We start from the raw sequence: 27,823 nt of genomic DNA on the forward strand, positions 1-27,823 counted from the left end.
CTGTATGGACAATATGTCTTTGCTTGGGCTTTTAACCTACAATGTATGGGCTGGTAGAGCTAGTTAAAACCACCTGTGACTGAATGGGAGGGACACATGGTCAGAAAAAAGGCTGTCAAACTTCTAATAGTGTGAACACGTACCTGCTGCAATGCTCCAGGAGCGGGATCCCAAAAATGATTAATAGAAAAAAGAGAGGGGTCGCTCACTGGTCTATTCGGGTGCTCTGAAGAAAAGAGTAATCTCAATTGCAAAAAGAACTTCGGCACTCCATACATGAAAATATAAGAAATATTGTATCTAGACTAATGTCACTTTGAAAAATGAAGGTGACCTTGTCGTGGTTGATGGGCACACATAAATTGGCCAAATTATGCGCAAAAAACCTTCATTTTTCAAAGTGACATTAGTCTAGATACAATATTTCTTATATTTTCATGTATGGAGTGCCGAAGTTCTTTTTGCAATTGAGATTACTCTTTTCTTCAGAGCACCCGAATAGACCAGTGAGCGACCCCTCTCTTTTTTCTATTTGGTATAAAATGGACCGAATCAGACTCCTAAAATATATAATAAATTGGGTACAGTAGTTCAGTGGAGTTTGTGGGGAATATTTTTCTCATAAGAATTTGGGAAAGTTGTGAAATGTCCTATAAATGTCTGTCCTATTCCTGATCTAAGGGTCTAGACTTTTAGCTGAGATGAATCTGTGCTGCAGTAAATTTATCACTTAAACATGAGCCATGTACGAGGGAGTCGGAGTTGGAGTCATGGAAATTGAGGAGTCGGAGACGGAGGTTTGGTTTACCGACTACACAGCCCACAGCAACCAATATTGAAGGTCTAATGCTTCCTAAGGCCCTGGCCCCACTCTCAGTATTTGGTCAGTATTCGGTCAGTATTTTTTCTCAGGAGTGGGAGCCAAAACCAGGAGTGGGTGATAAATGCAGAATTGGTGACTTGTTTCTATTCTACCTTTTCTCTGATTGTTCCACACCTGGTTTTGGCTCCCACTCCTGAGAAAAAATATTGACTGTGAATACTGATAGTGGGGTCGTGGTCTTAGGCTGAGACTATAAGACAATTTTGGCTGCAACTTTTTGCATCTTGCTTTTGTTAAATTTTGCTTCAAATGTCAACCTTTTTCTGCATTGTACCCTGCATTCAGTTTTTGGTGCATAATCTGCATAACATATACACCACACACATCATATAAAATCGAGTGTACATAATTTTCTTGTGCTAGGCGTTAGCCACCAGGGGGCACTGTAATACCTTTTCTTTCCTTTCCTATAAACCAAATCCCTGTTTTCGCCTCTCCTGCAGCGTTTTATTACTCCTCACATTATGTCACTATATTTTCACAAGTTTGTGCAGTTATTTGCTCTTCTGTAATACCATACCAAAAGGTTTTATTTGCTTGTTCACTCCACATTACATTCATCTTCTGTTTTGCTTTTATTGCCCTAAACCGACAATTGCTGCATTTCCATTATCTCACAGTCATGTACAGCCCCCTGCAGGTGTTCTTGTTTGCATGAATATGTAATAACTGTATACCTATAATGTCCGCATATCTATGTATCACACACTGATAAGAGTGGTGCTGTTTCTAGAAGAAAGCAGGTATATACAGTACAGACCAAAAGTTTGGACACACCTTCTCATTTTAAGATTTTTCTGTATTTTCATGACTTTGAAAATTGTACATTCACACTGAAGGCATCAAAACTATGAATTAACACATGTGGAATTATATACTTAACAAAAAAGTTCGAAACAACTGAAAATATGTCTTATATTCTTGGTTGTTCAAAGTAGCCACCTTTTGTTTTGATGACTGCTTTGCACACTCTTGTGCATTCTCTTGATGAGCTTCAAGAGGTAGTCACCGGAAATGGTTTTCACTTCACAGGTGTGCCCTGTCAGGTTTAATAAGTGGGATTTCTTGCCTTATAAATGGGGTTGGGACCATCAGTTGTGTTGTGCAGAATTCTGGTGGATACACAGCTGATAGTCCTACTGAATATAGACTGTTAGAATTTGTATTATGGCAAGAAAAAAGCAGCTAAGTAAAGAAAAACGAGTGGCCATCATTACTTTAAGAAATGAAGGTCAGTCAGTCCGAAAAATTGGGCAAACTTTGAAAGTGTCCCCAAGTGCAGTTGCAAAAACCATCAAGCACTACAAAGAAACTGGCTCATATGAGGACCGCCCAGGAAAGGAAGACCAAGAGTCACCTCTGCTTCTGAGGATAAGTTTATCTGAGTCACCAGTCATTAGAGACCAGGTCAATGCCACACAGAGTTCTAGCAGCAGACACTTCTCTACAACAACTGTTAAGAGGAGACTTTGTGCAGCAGGCCTTCATGGTAAAATAGCTGCTAGGAAACCACTGCTAAGGACAGGCAACAAGCAGAAGTGACTTGCTTGGGCTAAAGAACAGAAGGAATGGACATTAGATCAGTGGAATTCTGTGCTTTGGTCTGATGAGTCCAAATTTGAGATCTTTGGTTCCAACCACCGGTTCTTTTTGCGATGCAGAAAAGGTGAACGGATGGACTCTACATGCCTGGTTCCCACTGTGAAGCATGGAGGAGGAGGTGTGATGGTGTGGGGGTGCTTTGCTGGTGACACTGTTGGGGATTTATTCAAAATTGAAGGCATACTGAACCAGCATGGCTACCACAGCATCTTGCAGCGGTATGCTATTCCATCCGGTTTGCGTTTAGTTGGACCATCATTTATTTTTCATCAGGACAATGACCCCAAACACACCTCCAGGCTGTGTAAGGGCTATTTGACCAAGAGGGAGAGTGATGGGGTGCTACGCCAGATGACCTGGCCTCCACAGTCACCAGACCTGATCCCAATCGAGATGGTTTGGGGTGAGCTGGACCGCAGAGTGAAGGCAAAAGGGCCAACAAGTGCTAAGCATCTCTGGGAACTCCTTCAAGATTGTTGGAAGACCATTTCCGGTGACTACCTCTTGAAGCTCATCAAGAGAATGCCAAGAGAGTACAAAGCAGTCATCAAAGCAAAAGGTGGCTACTTTGAAGAACCTAGAATATAAGACATATTTTCAGTTGTTTCACACTTTTTTGTTAAGTATATAATTCCACATGTGTTAATTCATAGTTTTGATGCCTTCAGTGTGAATGTACAATTTTCATAGTCATGAAAATACAGAAAAATCTTTAAATGAGAAGGTGTGTCCAAACTTTTGGTCTGTACTGTATATCTCTATATCTCTCTCTCCTGATTGCCATAATGAAGGGGCCGGAGTACTCCGCTGCCTTGTTTGTCGCCTCCCCTCGGAGTGTAGAGCCAGCGGTGTACGAATCTGTAGACTTCATATAGACCTATACACCGCTCACTGCTCACACCAAACCTCTTTACCTCCCCTCCACTCTCCGAGACTTTCTATGAATCCATACACTAATAATAATTTTTGAGGAGAGCAGAGGCAATTGTAGCGATCGGCAGAGGTCTCCGCACCCAGGTTCCCACAGATCAACTTGTCCGACGTATAATTACAAGATGTCAGAAGTTGAACACTTAAAGGGGTTTTCCCATGAACAAAGTTCATTTTAATTAATGGATCTTGGAATAATAATAATTTCCACAATTGGATGTGTTTAAATAAAATGTTCCTGTGCTGAGATAATCTTATAGATGTGCCCCTGCTGTGTACAGTGTAATGGCTGTGTCTGACCATGCAGGAACATGGTCTGATCATACCACAGCTCCTGGGCTGGGGAGGACACGAGTATACAGACAGGACAGCACGGGATTACAGCTGATTCTTTCTGTGAGATAAAACATTTTTTAAAATCAGGCACGGAAATGCTTTATCTCACAAAAAGAATCTGTTCTGAACCCATGCTGTAATGTCTGTATACTCTTTTGCTTCCTCCCCTGCCCAGGAGATGTGGTATGATCAGACCATGTTCCTGCACGGTCAGACACAGCCATTACACAGTACACAGCAGGGGCACATGTATAAGATTATCTCAGCACAGGAGCATTTTTTTAAACACATCCAATTGTGGAAATTATTATTCCAAGATCTATTGATTAAAATCAACTTTATTTGTGGGAAAACCCCTTTAGGCGGTCAGTCCTACTCTGCACTCTGCATCTTGAGATGAGCGGGGCAGGTGACCTCACGCCTGATTGTGCACACGTCCAGGTATTGGTAGACGTGACGTTACCTCACCTATTTGTCTCTTGATATGGAGTGAGAGGTGCGTTTATCCCAGAGGCACTGTGCTTCCGGCAGAGAAGGAGACGCGCTCACTTCATTTATTCTCATCTCAAGAATTCTGGATTTTCTGCAAAAAAAAAGTAGTGTTTTTTTTTTTCTTTTAAGGGATAATCCCCTTTTTAGAAAACCTTTTGCCCCTGCGGTTTGTTATAAAATAACAATCCGTTCTTTATTCAGTGCCCCCAGGTCCGGCGCGGAGTCTCTGGCGCTGCTCCCGGTGTCCGCTATTGGCTGTGGTGGTGATGTCCCATCCACAGCCCGGCAGCCAATCGGTGAGTTCAGTGAGTTTGCCCATGTAGACGGAATCCTCCTCTACCTCTGAGCTGCTGAGCTCACTGAATGGCTGTCAACGAGACATCTTCACAGCCAATGCCAGACACTGGGAGCATCGCTGGAACCAGGCACGGTGAATAAACGGGTTGTTATTTTATAACAAACTACAATCGGTGATGAAGATTTTCTGAAAGGGACGACCCCTTTAAGTCTAACATTGGGCAGACTTTGCATTGACATTGGTGGCCTTTTGATTGGTTGTGTCCCCAAAATCCACTCCGCAGGGTCGAGAATTCCTATAAACTGGGACATCGCTGGGCTACTTTCTGTATTTGCTGAGCCACCAAGTGGCCCATTGCCTATAATAAGCTGACCATGCTGCCTCCAAAGTGGAGCGGAGCCGATGGGAGACAATTCAGCACTTGGGGCTCCTCTCCATATCGCCAGGGATCGGAACTGCACCTACCGGATGTTGGCGATGTATCCAAGCAAAATGCCACCACTGTCTATGGCCATACAACCTGTTTAACCTCTTTCTTTTTCCTGCTTGGCAGCATTGTTTCATTATATGGTGAGCTGGTGTCCTCCTCCGTCTGGGGTGTCCTCCTCCGTCTGGGGTATCCCATGTCTCTAGTATTTGTAGGTGCAGTAACGGATGTTTTTTCCGCTCCCTTTTGAAGGTGAAACTCGTGCGGTCCTGTCCTCCCAGCTCCCTGTTCAAAATGACGTTTCAAGAGTCGTACCAAGTATATAAGCGCTATCAGACGACCATTCACCAGGACCCGCCTGACAAGCCGACCGTAAGCCAGGTCAGAAGAGGGGCCACACATTGCACCAATACAAAGTGCAGGCACATGGTTAGGGGCGCGTTAGTGCAGCTGAAACTATTAGGAAAGCTTGTTTCTCCTTGACCCTATATAGTGGGTTCAGACATATACAGCACCGCCAGCACCTAATCACTTCACAAGACCTTGACGTCCCGAGACTCCATTATGTGCGGCAGACACAGGTACACACTGTCTGCTGGCCGAGATCGCACCGCAGACAGGATTTGGTTTCTGATCAAGTCCTTAGACGCACACAGGCCTGCTATTCCTGGAGCCGGTGGGTAATTGTGTGCCAGCGAGAATCACGAATGTTCAGCTCGAAAAGCAAAGAAATCTAAACAGGATCTCGATGTTCTGCTCAAATGGGCAGTGACCTTCTTCACTTCTCCTCACCGGGCGCCGACCCAGCGATATTAATCGCTCCGTACCTCGGCCAGGACAAAAGCTTCCAGTCTCTTCCCACGCCGTGGGTACATTATGCTGGTGCTCTGCCGGTGCAGGAACCTGTGCCCCCCCCCCTCAGTTTTAAGGAGTAAATGAGACTTTTTTTATATATATATTTCTGACATTTGCTTTCTGTGCTGTCACGGTTCAGTCGCTCTGCTGTACAGATGCTTCTTTTGGTGTTTTTGGGTGTTTTTAGCCAATGGGTTCATATTGGGCAATATCTTTTAGATGCAGCACATGAGATTTTGTGACATTTGTACTTTTCTCCTGCTTTTCTATGTCGCAGATCCATTTTTTTTTTTCTCAGTGAAATGGTTATTGCTGTCTTCCAAGTTTTTGTTCTCTCCATCTGGGAGGTAACGATAACTCCAGCACAGTGGCACACAGAGAGGAAAACTACTGCTTTTTTTGTATAGCGGATGCCTCCTAGTTGTCGACGTTGTATGACGTTCCAGCATTGCATTTGATGGCAGCTTTCACAACATGCTGGGACTTGTAGTTTTTGAACAGTTGTGGAGCGACAGGTTGCAGATCACTGAGTTTCTGCTTAGTTTTCAGCAATAGTCAGGTATATAGGAATATGTGATGAATGTTTTCTTTCAAAAATGTTTTCTGTGTAGCCATAATAGCAAAAAACCCCAGACGAAAAATTGTACATTCACACTGAAGGCATCAAAACTATGAATTAACACATGTGGAATTATATACTTAACAAAAAAGTGTGAAACAACTGAAAATATGTCTTATATTCTAGGTTCTTCAAAGTAGCCACCTTTTGCTTTGATGACTGCTTTGCACACTCTTGGCATTCTCTTGATGAGCTTCAAGAGGTAGTCACCGGAAATGGTCTTCCAACAATCTTGAAGGAGTTCCCAGAGATGCTTAGCACTTGTTGGCCCTTTTGCCTTCACTCTGCGGTCCAGCTCACCCCAAACCATCTCGATTGGGTTCAGGTCTGGTGACTGGAGGCCAGGTCATCTGGCATAGTACCCCATCACTCTCCCTCTTGGTCAAATAGCACTTACACAGCCTGGAGGTGTTTGGGGTCATTGTCCTGTTGAAAAATAAATGATGGTCCAACTAAACGCAAACCGGATGGAATAGCATGCCGCTGCAAGATGTTGTGGTAGCCATGCTGGTTCAGTATGCCTTCAATTTTGAATAAAACCCCAACAGTGTCACCAGCAAAGCACCCCCACACCATCACACCTTCTCCATGCTTCACGGTGGGAACCAGGCATGTAGAATACATCCGTTCACCTTTTCTGCGTCGCACAAAGACACGGTGATTGGAACCAAAGATCTCCAATTTGGACTCATAAGACAAAAGCACAGATTTCCACTGGTCTAATGTCCATTCCTTGTGTTCTTTAGCCCAAACAAGTCTCTTCTGCTTGTTGCCTGTCCTTAGCAGTGGTTTCCTAGCAGCTATTTTACCATGAAGGCCTGCTGCACAAAGTCTCCTCTTAACAGTTGTTGAAGAGATGTGTCTGCTGCTAGAACTCTGTGTGGCATTGACCTGGTCTCTAATCTGAGCTGCTGTTAACCTGCGATTTCTGAGGCTGGTGACTCTTATAAACTTATCCTCAGAAGCAGAGGTGACTGTTGGTCTTCCTTTCCTGGGGCGGTCCTCATGTGAGCCAGTTTCTTTGTAGCGCTTGATGGTTTTTGCAACTGCACTTGGGGACATTTTCAAGTTTTCCCATTTTTTCGCACTGACTGACCTTAATTTCTTAAAGTAATGATGGCCACTCGTTTTTCTTTACTTAGCTGCTTTTTTCTTGCCATAATACAAATTCTAACAGTCTATTCAGTAGGACTATCAGCTGTGTATCCACCTGACTTCTGCACAACACAACTGATGGTCCCAACCCCATTTATAAGGCAAGAAATCCCACTTGTTAAACCTGACAGGGCAAACCTGTCAAGTGAAAACCATTTCCGGTGACTACCTTTTGAAGCTCATCAAGAGAATGCCAAGAGTGTGCAAAGCAGTCATCAAATAAAAAGGTGGCTACTTTGAAGAACCTAGAATATAAGACATATTTTCAGTTGTTTCACACTTTTTTGTTAAGTATATAATTCCACATGTGCTAATTCATAGTTTTGATGCCTTCAGTGTGAATGTACAATTTTCATAGTCATGAAAATACAGAAAAATGTTTTAAATGAGAAGGTGTGTCCAAACTTTTGGTCTGTGTGTGTATATATATATATATATATATATATATATATATATATATATATATATATATATATATATATATATATATATATATATATATATATATATATATATATATATATATATATATATATATATTCACCTTTTAGATTATATATAGTGATGAGCACAATCGCTTGTTACTCGAATTTCCCTTGGTGCTTGGTCTTCATCGAGTATCGCGGGTGACATGTTTGAGTTCCCACGGCCGCACGTTTCGCGGCTTTTAGACAGCTACAAAGTATGCGGGTGTTGCCTGACAAACACTTGCAATCACCGCATGCTTGGGGGCTGTCTAACAGCTGCGAAACGTGGGGCCGGGACATGAACATGTCACTCGAGCACCTGCGATACTCGGTGCAAACCCGAGTAACGAGCACTTGTGCACATCACGAATTATGTAGTAATACCCCGCCACTACTCTTTACCCATCAAAATGAAGTTGTTCAAGGTTGCCCATGTGATAACTCATACAGACTTGACTTCTGATGCATATGTATGGACACCGCTCCATTCAGTCTCAGGCTGTCACGCACAGCGTAGGTAAGACTAAGTGCAACACGAAGGGATGAGGGGAAGGGAGCCAAGACACTAGGTGTAGTGGAGACCCCTGGGCTGATTTAATATCACCCTGTCTCCCATACCATCCCTATATTGGTTCCTCACCAATCGCCAAACAGGAAACCTAAGCCCTGGATAGGGAAGGGGGAAATGAGCACTGGTCAGTCCAACTATAAACTAAAGACAACAAGGGAGATAAACACAGGGGGAGAAACTTAGCTTGAGCAGACTTCAAAGATATTACACCAAACGTCCTCCAAAACACCAGGACGAAAGCCGACTGCAATAGCTCCAAGCCTTCACAAGGGAATATGTGAATATCACCGGCTCCTCCCTGTAGCAAACTGAAATTATTTTAACACCCATGCCAGGGTGTCAATCAGAGCAGGAGGGAGGTAACAGCTGGGTCCTAAAGTAAGACAGATTTAAGAAGGTGTCTGCAATGCCAAACGAAGAGATCTTCTGCAGCCAGCTGCAGAGCGACTATCTGTTACACCCATGACACAGGCTGGATAAATCTGCAGAGCTGTGGTCAGGGGACCATGAGTAGGACCAACACTGGACACTTGTCAGACACATAGGGCATATCGAAAGGAAAAAAAAACTTAAGTGTGTTTACACTTTTATTTGGTTTGCGAACATGTGACAAGGCATGAAATGTTGTGCAGGTTGCTGTGGGGTCCGCGTCCCCCGATTGCTCCAAACACTTGTCACGTGTACTGCTCAGGAAGCTGGAGGGCTCGCTCCTGCATGAGCTCGATGCATGGGCTCTTACACTTTCTGTGAGCAGAGCTCCTTCTTCCAGAGTATTCCTCTGTATTTTTTTTCTTGATTGGTACATAAAAAGCCTGATGAATTGAAGTGTGTTTTGTTACATTTGCAATATATTTATTTTTCTGCCTTTTTTTTTTTCCTGAAAATTCCAGAAAATAGACAAACGCAGAACATGCTGTATTATACAACACTCGTCCTAAAAATGCAAAAATGGCATAAAATCCATCGTAATGGTGCCTTCCATATTTAATTAAGCATCCACAGAAAAAAAATGCTAAAAACATGACAAAAGTCCGAGGCTTTTTCAAAAACCTAAAACCTGATGATTGTAACAAATCTCATTATTGTTCTTATCCTTATTTTTTTTCTTGATCTGTTTACCCCTGCTGGCAATCTGTACACGTCTTATGGGGTTTCTGCTCTTCTCTGGATATTGTGCCGCCTACCTTGGGTCATTGTTGGCAGGGTTGTTTGCCCTCCTTTGGGACGTTTTGTTCCTTATTAACACGTAGAGTACTCTGCAAAAGTTTCAGGCAGTTGTGGAAAAATTGCTGCAAAGTAAAAATGCTTAAAAAAATAGAAGTGGTCATTTTAGTTTTTTTTTATCAATTAAAAAAATCCTAAGTGAATGAACAAAAGAGAAATCTCAATCACATCAGTATTTGGTGTCACCGCCCTTTGCCTTTGAAACAACATAATTTCTTCTAGGTACAATTGAAAGTCAGGGTTTTGGTAGGATTATAGTTAGGTGCATGAGTACCAATATGTAATATAAATATATGTAATTATATTAACATACCATTATTCTCATATGTAGGTTCAAACAGCCATTAAAGAGGTTATCCTCTACTTTATCATTGATGAGTCCTCCTTAGGATGTGTGACCGGTCAGGGTCCGTCACCCCCACCGATCAGCTGTCCTCTGTGTCGGCGGAAGCCACCGGACGGTACTGCTCCATTGCAGAGCTGCTCTGTCTTCTGATAAAGGCCGCTGCTGGATTCTACACATCCGCCTCCTATTGACTTGAATAGGAGGCGGATGTGTAGTACCCATTTGTGGCCACTATCAGAAGATGGAGCAGCTCCTCAATTGAGCGGTGCCTGCCAGTGGCCGCCGACACCAAGAACAGCTCATTGGCGGTGGTGCTGGGTGTCGGACACCAACCCATCATACATTGATGACTTATCCTAAGGATTGGTCATCAGTGATAAAGTAGTGGACAACCTCTTTAACTGAAACAGAAACTGCTGTGTAGGATGATTAACATTGGATGGAGAATAGCCACACTTTGGAAATTGTGGAAGATAGATTCATGCCACAGATCATTCACCATGGCAAGACTGAGCACAGCAATAAGACACAAGGTAGTTATACTGCATCAGCACGGTCTCTACCAGGCAAAGATTTCAAAGCAAATTCGTGTTTAATGATGTACTATTCAAGCTTCTTTTGAAGAAGCACCAAAATGGGCAACATTAAGGATCATAGAAGTAGTCAGCCAAGGAAACTTAGTGCCGCAGATTAAAGACATATTTTGCTTCTTTACCTTTAAAATGGTAGATGTCCAGCAAAGCCATCAATTCAGAATGGGCAGCAATTAGTTGGATCCAGCAACAACCATCTACTGTTCAGAGAAGTCTGGCCAGAAGTGGTCTTCATGGAAGAATTGTAGCCAAAACACCTCATCTTTGACATGAAAACTAAGCCAAGTGGCTCAACGATACACAAAAACATGGGAATTTGGATGCAAAAAAATGGCAGCAGGTTCTTTGAATTGATGAAATATTTGGCTATAACAGGGGGCAGTTTGTTTGCCAAGGGCTAGAGAGTGGTACAATAATGGTGCCTGCAAGGACAGTGAAGCATGGAGGAGGGTCTGTGCAAGTTTCTGGCTGCGTTTTAGCAAATGGAATGAAAGATTTGGGCAGGATTAATGGTGTCTCAATGCTGGGAAATACAGGCAGACACTTCTCCATCATGCAGTAACATCAGGGAGGCTCTAAATTGATTCTGTAACAGGACAATGACCCCAAACATACAGTCAATGTCATTAAGAGCTATCCTCAGCAGAAAGAGAATCCTGGAAGTGATGATATGGCCCCGCAGAGCCCTGATCGCAACATCATCGAGTCTCTGTGGAATTACATGAAGAGACTGAAAGATTTTCACAAGCGACATCCACAGAAGATTTGTGGTTAGTTCTCCAAGATGTTTGGAATAACCTCCCTGCCGAGTTTCTTCAAAAAATGTGTAAGTGTACCTAGAATAAGTGATGCTATTTTGAAGGCAAAGGGCGGTCACATAATTGATAAAAATAAAATATTAACTCTTCTATTTTTGAAGGCATTCTGATTAACTTACGTTGCATTTCCCTGCAAAATATTGCAATTCTCTCATGAATAATCTGCATATTCACATTATAAAGGTTGCCATACACATTTGGCGAGCGACATGCAGGATCTTATTCTCTTTGCAGAGTGGGGTGAATGCTGGAGGAAAAGTAGTATCTCCATTAGGAACTGAAGGATCGGGCATGTTGAAATCCAGCTGCCCGAGCATTCTCTAAAACATTTGCCATTGGCGGAGAGTCGCTCGGTCTCATCACAGTTGATCACATTGATCAAGATTAATCTGATGTGTCAGCTTCAATATGATTTTTTTCTGACTGCGTGCCATGCAGACATCTTGTATGTGATTTTTCAGCACTAAATATTGCTAGTTCCAGATGAAACCTCTGATGGCTGAGAAAGATGGAGAAGTAATTTCTCCGATGTATATTGCGATCGTTATTCATGTATGTTTTATTCCCGCTGTCTCAGGTGACCATTTACCAAGCAGGGGCAGCTTCAGGAGCCTTGTCAGTCATTGTGTGTGTTCTGTAGCTAAGCTTGACTTTCCCTTGCCCCTGAAGGTCAAGTTAGTTCCAGTCTCCATGGAGGACCCCGAATTTGCCTCTTCCTTCGAATCTTCAGCCGCTCTTTACACCAAGTACCAGATGAGCGTGCACAAGGACCTTCCTTTTGAATGCGGACCTGAAGAGGTATTGCCCTTGTGCTATAAGTGTATGTTTTGTGTTTTGTTTTGTTTTTTCTATCTACTCCTTTTTTTTTTTTTTTTCCTTTTGGTGTCTCCATGGTTCATCATGGAAGTCTGTATTCTTATGACTGACCTTTCCCTCACACATTGCACGAAGTGTAGCATGGCTAATGAGTCATATTTTTCCTGTAAGGTGTATAAGACTGTTCGCTTCGGCTTTTATAATATATTTTATGGTGCTTTTCTTAAGTTCTGAGGATGTCCAGATCAGGTTTTACGCACTCTTGGTCATGACTCATTTCTGCTTATTAAGGAGTCAGGAGGCCCGGTAGCTCTATAGAAGTAAGTATGACGCAGGGAAGGCTCTGAAGAACAACACACTAAGTCACAAAGTCTTAAGAAATATATGGTTGGCATGTTCTCTACCTAATCTGTCACTTGGCTAATAATCATACAAACAATATATGAGCTAAAGCCTATTTGTATCAATGTTTCAGACAAGAGAACATAATCTTGAGTTCAGCACCATCGGTACCAATTTGCAGTACAGGCAGAAACCATCTTTGTCTGGAAGAATGTAAAGACTGAAACTATGAGCATATATTTATTATGTGCTAGTATTTTTGTTTTTGTTGTGGCTGTAAAGCATAATGGCCCCTCCATAGAGTCTGGTCACTACAGCTTCTCTCTCTCTCTCCCTCTCTCCTCTGACACTGACTGCAGCACCTTTCTCTCCTCTGACTGCAGCACCTTTCTCTCTCTCCTCGGACTGCAGCACCTTTCTCTCTCTCCTCGGACTGCAGCACCTTTCTCTCTCTCCTCGGACTGCAGCACCTTTCTCTCTCTCCTCGGACTGCAGCACCTTTCTCTCTCTCCTCGGACTGCAGCACCTTTCTCTCTCTCCTCGGACTGCAGCACCTTTCTCTCTCTCCTCGGACTGCAGCACCTTTCTCTCTCTCCTCGGACTGCAGCACCTTTCTCTCTCTCCTCGGACTGCAGCACCTTTCTCTCTCTCCTCGGACTGCAGCACCTTTCTCTCTCTCCTCGGACTGCAGCACCTTTCTCTCTCTCCTCGGACTGCAGCACCTTTCTCTCTCTCCTCGGACTGCAGCACCTTTCTCTCTCTCCTCGGACTGCAGCACCTTTCTCTCTCTCCTCGGACTGCAGCACCTTTCTCTCTCTCCTCGGACTGCAGCACCTTTCTCTCTCTCCTCGGACTGCAGCACCTTTCTCTCTCTCCTCGGACTGCAGCACCTTTCTCTCTCTCCTCGGACTGCAGCACCTTTCTCTCTCTCCTCGGACTGCAGCACCTTTCTCTCTCTCCTCGGACTGCAGCACCTTTCTCTCTCTCCTCGGACTGCAGCACCTTTCTCTCTCTCCTCGGACTGCAGCACCTTTCTCTCTCTCCTCGGACTGCAGCACCTTTCTCTCTCTCCTCGGACTGCAGCACCTTTCTCTCTCTCCTCGGACTGCAGCACCTTTCTCTCTCTCCTCGGACTGCAGCACCTTTCTCTCTCTCCTCGGACTGCAGCACCTTTCTCTCTCCCCTCTGGCACGGACATCGGTGACTCACTTTGGCGACTTTGATCTGCAACACGGATAAGATTAAGATGTCCCAGTTATTACTTTTTGCAGACAATCTGCTCGTAAAAAAAATATATAAAAGGCCCATCAATTGTAATGGGTCTGTGAAATGCTAATCAGCTGATTGGTACAGTAAACTATTTTAGTTAATCACAGCTCCTGCCCTAAAGTAAAGTACGATTACTTACCATGGTCTGGACTGACCTTTTTTGTTAGACCTGATTGAATCCATGGGGGCCCGCTGTGTTTCCCTCACAGGTTCAGTGATCACCTCCATTATTAAACAAGCTTTGATTAAGTACCGTATGTTGCATCTAAAGATTACCAAATCTCTCGAAATTAATTTTGGGAAGATTCTTTCATATCGGCCGACGTTTGGTTTGAATAAAATTCAGTCTGATCAGAAGTGCCCATATTGCCCTGAAAAAATGTTTCTCTCCAGGCCCAAAGCAGAAAAGCCCAAGGAGAGGGAAGAGATTAGAAATAAAAAAACAAAAACACATTATTTTCATCTGACTCCTTAAACTGTGCGTCGCCTTCTACGTGACCGCATAGGCTTCAGATTTGGAAGAACCCAATACCGGGGAGCTGCTGCGGCATAAGGAGGGTTACTGACAGTCCACTTCATTCCAATTCTGCATTTAGTCTCCATGCTGGTTACAGCCCTTAAAAATGCAGACAGATAATATTTTTGCATCCGTAAGATGAAGGCCAGTTTGTATGTCGGGAATGCAGAGTTGGAAATGGTTGCAATTATTTAATTTTCTGTTGTAAACCATAGACACATACCAAAAAAATCTAAATATAAGTCATGTATTTATATGTCCCGATATGTAAACCTCGTCCTAATGCTAAAACGGAGCCCTTGTCCCCAGCACTTCCAGCTCTTACTGTCATCTGATCAGCGCACACATAGTCTCTGTACTCCTGTGGTTATGCTACATGCAAGGAAATACCCCAAAAGGACTTGTGGTTGGCACTCAAACCAGTAAGTGCTACAACAGCTGCTTTCTGGCCATGATATTGGACAGCATATGATAATTGCCAGTCTAGTAGTGTCCGAAATCTTCTGTTTGGTGCTTACAATTACTCCTACATTCTTGCAAGTTTCTCTTAGCAAAACCTCCGGTCCCAGCAATGATGCAAGACTTGAAAAATAACTCGTAGGGTGGTTTTGCACGCAGCATTTTTATTTTTTTCCTTATATGCCTCTTATGGCATGTTTTTTTTTTTCTAATGGTTTTTGACCCTTTTTTTCTTACTTTTTAAGTCCACGGCATTTTTTTGTGGCTCTTTTTTAGTTTACTTTTTTAAATTAATAGCAACATGAGCTTTTTTTAGAGATATATATATATATATATATATATATATATATATATATATATATATATATATATATATATATATATATATATATATATATATATATATATTTATATTATAATATAAAAAACGTGTGTGTATACAAATGGCATGAAAATGCCTGTTAAAAAAATGAAAATAATGGCAGGTATTAACTAGCAAGAAAAATGCAAAAAAAATGTATAAATGCAGCTTTAACGGGATATTCCCCAAAAAATAAGTACTCCCCTATCAGTAGGATTGGGGATACTTAGCTGATCGTTGAGCATCCAATTGAAGGGACAACCCCAGCCGTTCTGAAACAAGGTATTTGCATGATCAAGCTCCACTCCATTCATTGACTGTAAGACTGGTGGAGACTGCCGAGCGATGTACTAGGCTTTCTCCGGTAGTCGCGTTGACCATGAATGAAGCAGAGGCCGAGCGTGTGCACCTCTGTTCCATTCAGAATGGGGCTGTGGAGCCCTGTTCTCGAGAGAGAGATGGAGATCCAAGCGCTAGTTCTTCCCAATCCATGGGATACCAATGGGATAATTTGTTTTATTGGGAATAACCCTTTAAAGGGCCGGCAATCCTGGGAACAAGGCTCTGCAGAGCCCCATCTGCATGGTGCTGGATAAATCCAGGTACAATTGCTCGGCTTTTTAGCTGGCAGTCCAGTAAACCATGAGTTGCCTGCGCATCCTCCTCTCCATATAGAAGGGGCTCTGCACATTCCCATTCTCAAGTTCACAATCGTCAAGATATTCCTTTTCCTATCGATAGCGGATAGCTTACAGTTTTGAGAAATCCCCTTTTAATGTTCTCATGCACCAAGTTTGAAGAAATGTAGCTGAAAAGTCTGCGGGCTCTGATTTATCTCTTGGTTCATACCCCAGAACACCGCGCTAATGCCGCCATATCCTCTTATTGGCTGTACTTTAGTTTGCTGATTTAGGATGGGATTTTTTTTATTTGTTCACCTTTGTAATTTGGATGCCAGCTGCTGCTCTCTGGTGCCTACTAAAAGTTTTCTTTGGAAGGCAATATGTGAGTGATTTTGGCAGCGGTCACATATAACAGTGTCTGCACAGACTAGGAATATTTATTCATAGCGCCCAATCACATTTAAAGCTCTTTTTCTTTTTCTTTTTTTCGCGGGGGTCTTAGGACAAAATGTGATCGCCAACTTGATTTGTTAAGGACAACCTCACTATCTTCAGCCTAAATAAAGGGTTGCATGACCCTGCCACCTCCTTCATGCTACAACAAAGCTGCCCAAAATAACTGGCAGGAGTGGTGCTTGTCCGCCATTACCAGCATAGAGGGCATCTGATGCTGCCAGACACAGCTCTATTCCAGCTATTCATTTTCTGAATCTATACAAAGATGGCTGGAAGATCTCTTCTCCAGAGATCACTTTTTAGTCACTGGGGATTAGTAAAGGGAATCGATTAGTGTGATCAACTCTCCTAAGCCGTCTATATGGGCATGTAGGTCATAGGAAGCTGATGAAAATGATACCTTGATATCTGCAATCTGATGTCTTATTCCAGAGAAATCCACATTTCACTTAGTATGTGAATGAGCTGTTAAGATCTATGGGCTGGACATAGATCTCCCTGAGAATCTGCACCCAGAGCTTATTGTAAATGAATGGGGGCGTTACCAGGGTGAGACATGTAAATCAGGAGAGCGGACTGTCAGTCATTACATGTCTCACACTGGTAACGCTCCCTGTCATTTAAAATAAGCTCTGCAGGCAGATTCTCAGGAATATATATTTCCCACCGATAGATCTGAGCAACTCATTTACATAGTAAGAGAAATGTGGATTTCTCCGGAACAAAACATCGGGTCGCAGATATCAAGGTATCATTTTATTCAATTTCCTATGATATATATGGCCATATAGCTGCCTTAGCAGGGTTTTTGCTATGTAATCTGACAGCAGAATGATGTAGGGACAGAGACCCTGATTCCAGTGATGTATCAATTAGTTTACTGGGTGCAGCAGTTGTGATTGAATCACAGTTTGACTGCTGCAGATGTAGCACAGCTGTGAATGCTGAGCTGTGTATGACCCCCGAATACAACTGATTAGCAGTTTTCTGTGTACATTGTATGTTTACAGAAAGCTACTAATAGTTGGATGTGTGGCTGAACTAGGAGGTACGAGGGCAGTTGTCCTGTTTTGATAATCTCCTCCTGATTTTATTGAAACAGAAAAACACAGACTAGCAAGTAACACATTACTGGAATCGGGGGCTCTGCCCTGGTGCTCTCGGATTGCACCCCGGCGCGCGCGCTCTCTCGGATTGCACCGCAAAAACCTGCAGATTGATTCCCGGTAAGTTAGTCATATGGCCTCACCATATAGTAAGCGCTTTCTCGTATTTTACCTGTTTCTTGTAATAGTTTGTGCTTCTTGTCTGCTTACTTTTGTAAAGGGTTGTCCACGACTATAAAAACATGACTACTTTCTTGCAGAAACGGCAGTAAACCTATCCATGGTATGTGTCCTGGCTCCATCAGAAGGATTGTGCGGCGCTCCTCACATCCACATTGGGAGGTGAGCGACGCCAATGATGATACACACACAGATACTTGTGAGGACGTGTACATGACCGGCATGGATTGGTCACCTGTCCTGATGGCCGTGCACACATCCTGGCAGGTATCTGTTGACTTGGGTCATCCATGCTGCCCCCAATGCTGCTGATCGATGGGGGAACTGGATGTTGCCCCACATGGATCTCAATAGTTTAGTGTTGAACAACCCTTCTGGGGTGATTGGGGTTGAATTGCAATACCTGTATGCCGTTTTGGTGCTGTTTTTGGAAGAAAGTAGACTGTTTGTTTTTTTTTTATTCTAGATAAGCATTCTTTATTGTTTTGATAAGTGATGGCTACTCTATGAAATGACGTTGTTGCGGGTCTTGCTTTCCCTACCAGGTATGTTGCATCTGTTTGTATGGGTTGATTCGAGTAGGGCGCTTTGGCATTTGTGTATACCCCGACGTCCTGTGCATTAGATCAGAGAAATACAAGGGTAATGTCTTTCAGATGAGGGAATCCAGCCAGTCTGGTCTAGTTGTCATTGCTGCTCAGTCTGGAGCTGATCATCTTGTCCCCTGTGATACTTTGTATCGACCATACTAAACAAACCTCTTTTCTTTTTTTTTTTTTTTTTTTCTTTTTCCCTCTCTGTAAATCTGCAACCGTCTCAACAAAATGAAGTTTAAATAAACATTTTCCTGAAGTGCCTTCCCTTATGCTACTCCAGGACAGTCGAGGTCCCTGTCCTCCATGCTGGATCTGCGGTCAGGCCAGACCTTTAAATATAGCCTGCTCTGTGTGCCTCCATTCTCGCTGGGAGAAGGTGAACAAGCGTTCCTCTGTTCTCCTCTACTACATTAGCTCAGCCATCTCCCCCCTTCCTCCTATAGAGGGGGTACACTTTGCGTGATTTCTAAACCACAGCCACCCGCCAGTGAAACGGAAATGCAGGAGGCAAGCACACGGGGCTCAGCGCGTTCCAGCTCTAAGGGACAATCACAGCTTTGACATTGTGCAGTAACAGCATGTGCGAGGAAGCCGGCCAGCAGAGTGATGGAATGCCTTCTCTCCATCGCTCCCCCACCGCACTCTGCACTCCTTTTTAACCCTTTAACACAGCAGCTATAAAGCAGTTGTACGTTCTAGATTGCCCTTTTTTTTGCATTTTCGTCTTTTGAGCTGCTGTGCGTTTTTTTTTTTTTAATCAGCATGTCAATACTTTCAGAGTTTTTCACCCATTCTAAGCGCTCATTCAGACAATAGGTTCAAAATTGGACTGCAATGCATAGACTGGCCGCGTCTCTCCTGACCTTAGCGTGACTGCATCATAGACTGTCACGCTCTGGTTGGGAGACCCAGGGCCAGTCCATACAATAGAGGTCTGTGCCCAGAAAGATTTGTACGGACGTCTGAATGAGCCCTAAGGAATGGGGGATAAAAAACATAAGCAAAGTCGCTTAAAGAATTGACATTCTGCAGAAATGCCTTTCTAGTGCATTTATTTTTTTTGACAGAACTGTTGCAGTATTTACTGCAGAACCCTGTTGCTGCGAACAATCATCTTAAAGGGGTTATCCAGGAGTACGTTTTTCACCCCCAGCAGTTTTCACAATGTTAAAATAAGTCATCTGTAGTGTTGAGCGAGTATGTTCTGTTAACCCTTTCGCCGAGTATGCTCGGGCCCAGCTCCCAGTTTTTACAGCTGCTCGGTGATAAGGTTAAATCGATCCCGTGTGCATGATTTGCGACTGTTTTGACAGTTTTATTACATGGGAGGAATGTCTATTTCTTACACATTCCTCACATGTAATAAAGCTGTCAAACAGTCGCAAATCATGCACATAGGAGAGATTTAACCTGATCACCGAGCAGCTGTAAATACTCGGAGCTCGGCCCGAGCACACTCTGACATAACATACTCACTCAACCCTAGTCATCTGTTAACTTCCTCCAGGTCCAGTGCTGCCTCTCTGCCACTGCTCCTGGTCTTTGTTGACAAGCTGCAATATAGCGCATGACTGACTGCTCTAGCCAATCACTGGGCTCAGCAGCTTGTGCTATGTTACATCACATCAGTGTCAGTGATTGGCTGAATGGTCATGTGTGCCGTAGTCGTTACTGCACCCTCTCAGCAAAGACCAGCGCAATGGTGGAGAGGTAGCACTGGACCTGGGGAGGGTAACACCTGAGTTTATTATTTTATCCTTACAAAATCCGTTGTGCGTGAAAAATGTATATACGGAAAACCCCTTTCATGGCTTTGTGAGTTTGCTAGACAATCTATGGGAACATGTGACAAGTTAATTGAAACATGCACTCTGTACACGTGTGTGGTTTTATTTTTGTGATGCTGCTGGGAAGCAAGTTAACATAACATAACTTTATACTGTGTAGGGACATACCCTGTTGACAAGAGGAGTGGTAATTCCCAGTCACCTGTTTGTTCATAAATTTCCAGGAGGGTTATAAAAGGGACAGGACAAGGCTCTTAAAGGGGTTGTCCAGCCTTAGGCTACAGGTCTGTGGTGCTGGCTCAGGGAGCAGCAGGTGCGTGAGTATGTGATTTGTATACATGCTGTTACATGCCGACTAGTTGGGTGCATCCTTGCTTAATACCAGTGTATTGAGTGAGGCTGGACACGTCTAGTTGGATTGTGGCCAGGAGTTTGCATATCACATATTTGTGGTCACATGACATCCTGCTCCTGGCACCGGTGAATCCTCAGTGCCTGCGATGTGAGAATTCACAAGTCTGCAGCCACATAGTGACTGCAGACTTGTAGCCTAAGGCCTGACAACCTCTTTTTAATATCATGTCTTATTCTGTAAATGTAGCTTATTTTTGTTAAAGTACCTGTGCACATTAGATAAATGTTGGCCCAACGCACCTATCATCTTGCTTGTATGTGGGTGTCCTGTCTCTTCCCTGACGGCAGATCTTAGGCGGGGGGGGGGGGATGAAAGAAGAGTAAGCATGTTTGATTTCAATATGCCCAATCAATTTGTCCTCCCAGGAGATCAGGAGATGAGCAGTTACCAGAGGTTTCTGACAGCAACTACTCCCCTTTCCACATTAGGAACACAGGCCGAGGGGTTGGGAGGTATAGATGTCTGCCCAAAAAGCTGTTGTTTTGCCAACAGCTATCTAAGGTGTGTTATCACATTTAGGCTAGATTCATAGTTGTGCCTATTGGCGGCTCCATTTCAAATTCTTAGCAGTTTTCCATTAAAGTGACAGCCACCCAAGCGGTAACCAAACAGACCCCATTATAGTTAATGGGGGTCCCTCTGGTTCTATTTGCATCCATCATAGAACAGACCGGTTTCTTGCAGGAGTTGTTTTCTGGTTCCAATGGTGAATTAAATCTCCTAACACCAGTGTGAACTTGGCCTAAAAAAAAAAAATCAAACCCATAGGAGATTGTGAATGCCCAGCCCAGCATTCTGTATATAAAAAAATTCACTATTAATTCGTAATAAAAGGCATAACAATAGTTGTATTATCTACTTTTATGACTTGTGTTTATGGATTGATAAAGCATTTTTACATGAAGAGGACTGGACTGTGCATCCACAATCTCTACTTTTGCCGGCCGGCAGGATCCTTTGCGCTCACCCCGAGGTGGTGAAGAGGCTGTACTGAATATTTGGACTCCGAATACTAGCGGTTGGGATTTTTGTTTTCTTTAAAAATGAATAAGAAAAATAAAATTCCTCTTCTGCCTGGTTTTGATATTGATGTCCAGGCTCTATAACTCCTTTACAGCTTGTGACTTTTGCCCGTGTCTATTTTATACCCTTTTTATTTCCCTCACCACGCCTAGAATTTACGAATGCCTTTCTTCTATTTAGTATTGCTGAGGACTCTTTGGCACATTCACTCTCAGCAACATCCAAAGTACACAGAAAGCGTTGATGGTTTGCATAGACACGAACCATTGCGGCTTCTGTTTTGTCTCTGTAATTCCGATTAATTGCAGGCTGTGTTAGACGCCACCGCAGCTCGCCCTTTATTCAAGCATCTCGGTTTGACTGTCGTTAATGACTTGTGCCCTAATGCGCTTTGCAGATTTCACTGTGCAATGTTCTAGATAAAGTTTTACTTTCCGCCATTCCTGTACGCGGCCTTCTGAGCCCCTTTATAATCTCCTTGCTAACAACTACGGGCTCTGTAATAGTAGTCGCCCTAGATTTCAGGCAAAGCTGCCGTTGTTTCATAAGGTAACAAGTTTATTAACTTTTCAAACAGTAAAAATGGCAGAGTAGGTGCGAGTGAGGCTTTTTTTCTGATTTTGCTACAGTTCCAGCTCGTACTGCCAAGTGGCACCAGGCTTTATAGGAAGAAAAAGTATGCATTAGTTAGAGTCAAAACACGTCCTGATTTTCGGTTCCTTCCATCTCCTTCTGCATGTTTGTTGAATGACTTGTAACCTTTCCGAACTTGGAAAAAAAAAAATTACCTTCTGTATAGCCGGGCATAACTAAAGTTTAATGTATTACCTCTCAATTTAGAAAATAAAACAGCGCTGAAGAAATTTGCAATACCCTAGAATAGGAAACCTATGTATGCTCATCTTGGGCTATGTTCACATATTGCGTTTTTGCTGCCTTTTTTCAGCAAAAGCTAAGATTTCAGAAATCTAATGCACACACAGTTTGTTTGTTTTTCCTGACTGAATTGGAAAACTGCTTCTTTCAGTGTTTTTTCACCCATAGGGAGCAATGAGTAAGTGTAAAAACGCAGATATCAGGTTTTGCTGCGCTTTTAGTGGAAAAAAAGCAAGTACAGCTACATGTGGAACCCATTTATTTTTGTGATTTTACCAAGTTTAAACCAATATTGTCTTGGTGTCCTCACTTGAGAATGACAGTTAGGATTAGTACAGTAATAGTAATTAAATTAGTGATGCGTAAGTAAACATTAGCCGACCAAGGTGTGAAATTGAACAAGGGCTGACCAAAGTGTGAAAGTTAAGTGTCATACAAACTCAATGGTCTGCCAATGTTTTAGGTAAACTATTCCCCACCAATTCACCTCCGCCCGCTGTTACATTTATAATTGTGTATTTTTTCGAGAACTTTTTTGTTCAAATAGTCACTATTTTTTCAGACACACAAATCTTTTTCAACTAAATAATTTGATCAATTTCAGTTTTTTTTCCAAAAATGTTTTTATGGTTTCACTTGGGTCTTGCATTGGTGACCTAATACCTTGCGTTGTTCATGCTTCTGTGGTGAAAGCAAAGCTGAACTTTGGGATCTTCAAAAACACAGCAAAACCTGCTTTTTGTAAGCAGCTTCTTTACTGCCAAGAGAGCAGGTTTTGCCTGTAGAAAAAAAACACAGCAAAAACGCAACGTGTGAACATAGACTTAGCAGCTCAATTTCTTATGGTTCCAATGCTTCAGAAATAGAAAGTCTTATTTAAAAATATCCGAGTGTTTTACATCTCGGTTCCTATGCAGAACTATGTGTCTCCTTGGTCACAAACTAGAAAAGAAATAACTATGGTCTGTTTCCACAGTCAATTCTCGGTAACCTGATAAAATTACTTTCCTCTTAATTGCAAAAAAAGAGCTATTTCTTAGTTCTATTCTTGTTCTATTTGGAAAGATAGATGTCGACTTACATAGCCACCAAGATTAATTTCACTTATGTTAAATACGGTAGGTTATACTGTCTTAAATCTACTTCTCTAATGTCTTATAATGAGGTAGATTTGCCATTATGTAAAGAACAATCAAAAAATTAAAGGGCTTGTGCAGCACCTCTCTGACGTCAGTTGTGGAGAGACTCTGCTGGTCTCCGGGGGTGTCGGTTGCAGAGGCAGCTGTCCAATGGTCGGTGGAAATCGTGCATGTGGCCTATTCTAGTATCTATTCTGATTCCTGCCAGACAGTGGATGGTTGCATCGGCAACTGTCCCTACCTGGCATGCAGATTGGGTGAAAGAGAGGTCCTTTAGGATAGAAATGTTCTTCATATCGGACCATTAACAATAGATAAGGTTGTTCCTGACGATGGAAGTCTAAACAATCCTTGCTGCCCTCCTATATTTGACATAAGAGTAAACAAGGATATGGCATGTTACTATTGGAGAGTTTCCAACTGCTAGATCTCATATCAAAAGTAGGAGACCACAGCTCCGGCTGCCCCCGCGGTAAGGCAGAGTTGTACAGAGCGGCAGTTGGGCATACACACGACTGTTCCTGCAGTTGGACCTATATCCAAGCAAGTGGATGGGTAATAAATGGTATCTGCAGGACTTTTTTCTGTATGTTTGTGCCATTGGCTTAGGCTTTCGGATTTAGTATTTTTGTGGGTTTTTTTCTTGTTCTCTGTGATGCAGATATGCCTGCATTTTAGTTGAACCCCAAATAGATGTAACCAGCACTCACCAGGATTATTTAGCTCCCCCCCACTATATTGGCTTAGGAGATGGCAGCTCACCTTTGCACAGTTTTGTTCTGCAGAAAGCGTTTCGTGCAGTGAAGTCGGAGGTCCATTATGATGCACTGCTGGCACCTTTTGCATAACTCCTGTAATGTGAGCATCCTCCATTTTCCTTGGCTGCTGTAAATAGAAGCCACTAAAACACTGTGGTGGGGGAATGTGTTTGCTTTGGCGGTCAGACAAGGATAGAGGTCCCTTTATGGCAATATTGGTTATTGTACAAGGTGGTCCTTCCTTCAATGCAGAGGAAACCAAAGGGGGGGGTGGGAGTGGAAAACGGCGATTCAATTCACATATTTTTGCTAGAACTTTGAGTCTTCTCGCTGTAGTATTGTGGATTTGTCTTTTTTGACCAATGTTCTGAAATCTACCAAAATATTTAAATTGTTATAGTTGCCCTGCAAATATCGTGAGGGGCAAGTCTTTTTTTGTCTACTCAAGACCATTCTTGCCTTCTGAATCAGGTAATATGCAGGTATCTGTATTATTACCTGGCAGATGCAGATATATTTGTAGAATTACTTTTTTTGAGATGGTATCTGAGTGTCTTATTTAAAATGTTCCTGTTATCACAAGAGTCGAGAAGAAAGATTCACAGGCCCTTGGTCTACTGCCAAGTACGGTACTCCATGGCAGCTGGACAAGGGTACTGCGAACTTCCTCGGCTGGCACTCTGAGTCTTGGGCGCCACTGCTTTTTACAACACTTCGTGGCACGTCATGACTTCATATGAGGCTTAGTGACTTTGCCTGAAACATCATAAGATGCTTGAGGGTGATCTAAACTCCTGAGGCACCCAGGTTTCGAGTTCCCGTCTAGGAAGGTCTGGCTCTCACAAATTATCGACGGGGATGCCTGACCAGGGACCTGGAAACTTTTTTGCTCTGTCCTCTAGATAAACTTTGTTGAGAATAACCCTTGGAAAGAGGTTTTCTGTGATGAGAGAATCCTTTTAGTACTACCTACCTTACTTGAGAACTTTAAAGCAGACCTAGATATCTTGATGTTCTTGGGGTGGATATGTTGCAGGATTTATTTGGATGAACTTTTTGTATGCTCCTTTTAACCAAAATGAAATTCCGCATCAACTGACAAAATAATCACGAGGAAATAACGTTATTACTGAACTGTATAGAAGTGTAGCATAGGCCCCAATATCCTGGTAACACACAAAAAATAAATGGGCTGTTATCACCTTGCAAAGGGATGGCATATTACTTAAAATTAAGGGTCAGAGCAAAAGCTGTTTGCCACAGTGGAGGAGACCCCCACCAGTCATAGTGACATTCCAACACTTTTTATAAGATGCAAACACCCTTTAAGAGATCCTATTATGCCAGTAATACCTAGACTTCCTTTTGCTCTATACAACTGGACTTTGATTATTATAGGATCCTTTGCACCTGGTGCCCAAGACTGCACTAAAAATGATCAACCATGATTGATTTTAAAGGTAGAGTATTTTTTCTCGGCCTTCTCCTACTTCTCGGCCTTCTCCTTTTTTCTTTCTTTATGATGAATCTGACGCGCCCCCTGGGCCTGTGTTGTGCAGGGGAACCCGGAACCGGGCCTGTTGTAGAATGATGGGGGTTGTAGTCTCCGTGTGGCGGTGACCCGGTCCGTGCCCAGGGTGGTCAAACCAGTGGCAGTCTATTTGTATTGTAATAAGTGTCCGACTACGCCACCCGTGGATTGCGGTCAGTGGGGACCGTCGCTGCGCTGCAGACCGCTGAGGCTGATATTGTTTGCGCAGCCGAGTATGGGATGACTCCCCACGGGAGAAGTATTGCCTCAGGGCAGCTAATGTGGAAGATGATGGGAGTGATGGTGTGAGGGTCCCAGTGCTAATGGTGCAGGAGCGGCAAGGAATCACAGAGACGTGTGGTGCAGTTCAGGGTCTTTACTGATGGTACAAGGCAGACCCTCCCGGGAGTACTGGCTAGTATAAGGGGCCTGGTCAGTCTGCGAGCAAGCAGGAGTTCCCCTGGCCAGGTGGAGTTGTAGGCCTCCCCGTTTATCTGCACTCTTCCTGGCTACCTTGCTGTCAGCGGTTACAAGTAGCCCACGTCCCTGAGTATACCGTGTGGTGCTCACCCGTATGGCTGGTGACTTGGGGCCTTCTGTTAGCCTCCGCTCCTGGGTGGCGGCGCTGGTCCCTTCTTTGTGACTGAGCCTCCGGGCTTCTATGGCCAGAGGACCTGGAATCCCCTGCCGGTTGGTTTCTGCTGCTGGGTGTATATCAGTCCCCACAGCCTCGGACTCCTGTGTCCGGTTTTAGTGTCTTCAGCCAGGGCGAGCTATATCTCTGCTCACAGCCCCTGGCCTTCAGCTACTGCTCCTCCAGAGCTCCTGATCTCACTTTCCCTCTCCAGGCTCTGACTGCTCTAATCCCGCCCCAGACCCAGTTTTTAAAGGCAGATTCCTCCCCTCCCAGGTCTGGGTGGGCCGTGTTGCATGTTTAGGGCTCCTGACCAGAGAAACCTCCCACTTGCTCTCAGACATAATATCTCTATTACTGTGGCAACCAGACCCCTGGGGTGTCACAAATCTATTGTTCATATTTTTTTTTTCCCTGGGATATAAAAACTGAGACCAGTAATTGCACGAACATTTACCATGCCAAATCTTTCCTCACTCTTATTCCTCACTTATCTTAATTTTTCCAGCCCAAGACTTTCCTGGGCAGAATGTAGAGCCCTTTAGATAGGAGCATAATGGGTGTTGGGTTAAGAAGGAACAGATGTTCTGAAAGGAGCAGGACTGCACTGTCTGAAGGCATCGTCTGAAGGCATCAGGAGGAAGCAATTACACATTTGTCACATTGCTGTGTGTGATGGTGCAGTCAGCATAGATGAGCTGTAGTCTTTTAAGTCTTAAACCAAGTTTACGGTATACACATTGCTGAAAAGCAAACTCTTAACCTGTCCATAGACTGAACAGTTGTTAATGTTCCAGTAGATAAAGATGGTCATTGGCCATAATTCAGTTCCAATTTTTTGCAACAAACAAAGGATTTGTTTTGATTGTTTGTTTTTAAGTTTGTGTTTTTTTGGCATTATGTTCTATTACCTGAGATAAAATATAGAGGAAAGTGCAAAAATGATATTTGCAACAGTAAGATTTGTTTTTCTTAGCTGAAGCTGACATGCAGCAGTGAGTGGTGGGTGACCTTGTTACTGGTTCTCCAGTAGTCCTAACTTTGACCACTTTTTGTGGACACTAACCACTGCATATTGGGAACAGCCCCTAAGACCTGAGGTTGTGAAGACTCCATATATGTATATAACCAGATAAAAATAAGTGTGTTTGAGCCAAATATCATCAAACCTATGGGAAAATGAGTTCTGCTTTTGCATTGAATCAGTGCAGACAGTGCCACCTTTTTCTGCATGTGTGTTAATATATTAAAGACAGCACTATCAACACTGATTCAGTGCTAAAGCTGAGTAGGTGTGATGAAATTTGGCTCAAATGAGA

At 43.3% G+C, this 27,823-nt stretch overlaps 1 protein-coding gene across 6 annotated transcripts in view; it reads left to right on the forward strand.

Moving 5' to 3' along the window:
• The window catches only part of ATE1 (arginyltransferase 1), a 94,827-nt gene that overhangs the window by 24,351 nt on the left and 42,653 nt on the right, over positions 1-27,823 (forward strand). For 2 of the 6 annotated variants that reach the window (XM_073685370.1, XM_073685366.1), the window contains exon 7: positions 12,286-12,414. The exons of 1 other annotated variant lie outside the window; for it this stretch is intronic. In XM_073685370.1, coding sequence (XP_073541471.1) covers positions 12,286-12,414 — 129 coding nt within the window. Of the gene's footprint in view, positions 1-5,220; positions 5,350-12,285; positions 12,415-27,823 lie in introns of all 6 variants that reach the window. 3 more of the 6 variants (XM_073685367.1, XM_073685365.1, XM_073685369.1) reach the window with 2 other exon arrangements.

The sequence above is a fragment of the Phyllobates terribilis genome, unplaced genomic scaffold, assembly GCF_046119375.1.
Source record: "Phyllobates terribilis strain yellow unplaced genomic scaffold, ASM4611937v1 Scaffold_5__5_contigs__length_657084704, whole genome shotgun sequence".
Lineage (NCBI taxonomy): Eukaryota > Metazoa > Chordata > Amphibia > Anura > Dendrobatidae > Phyllobates > Phyllobates terribilis.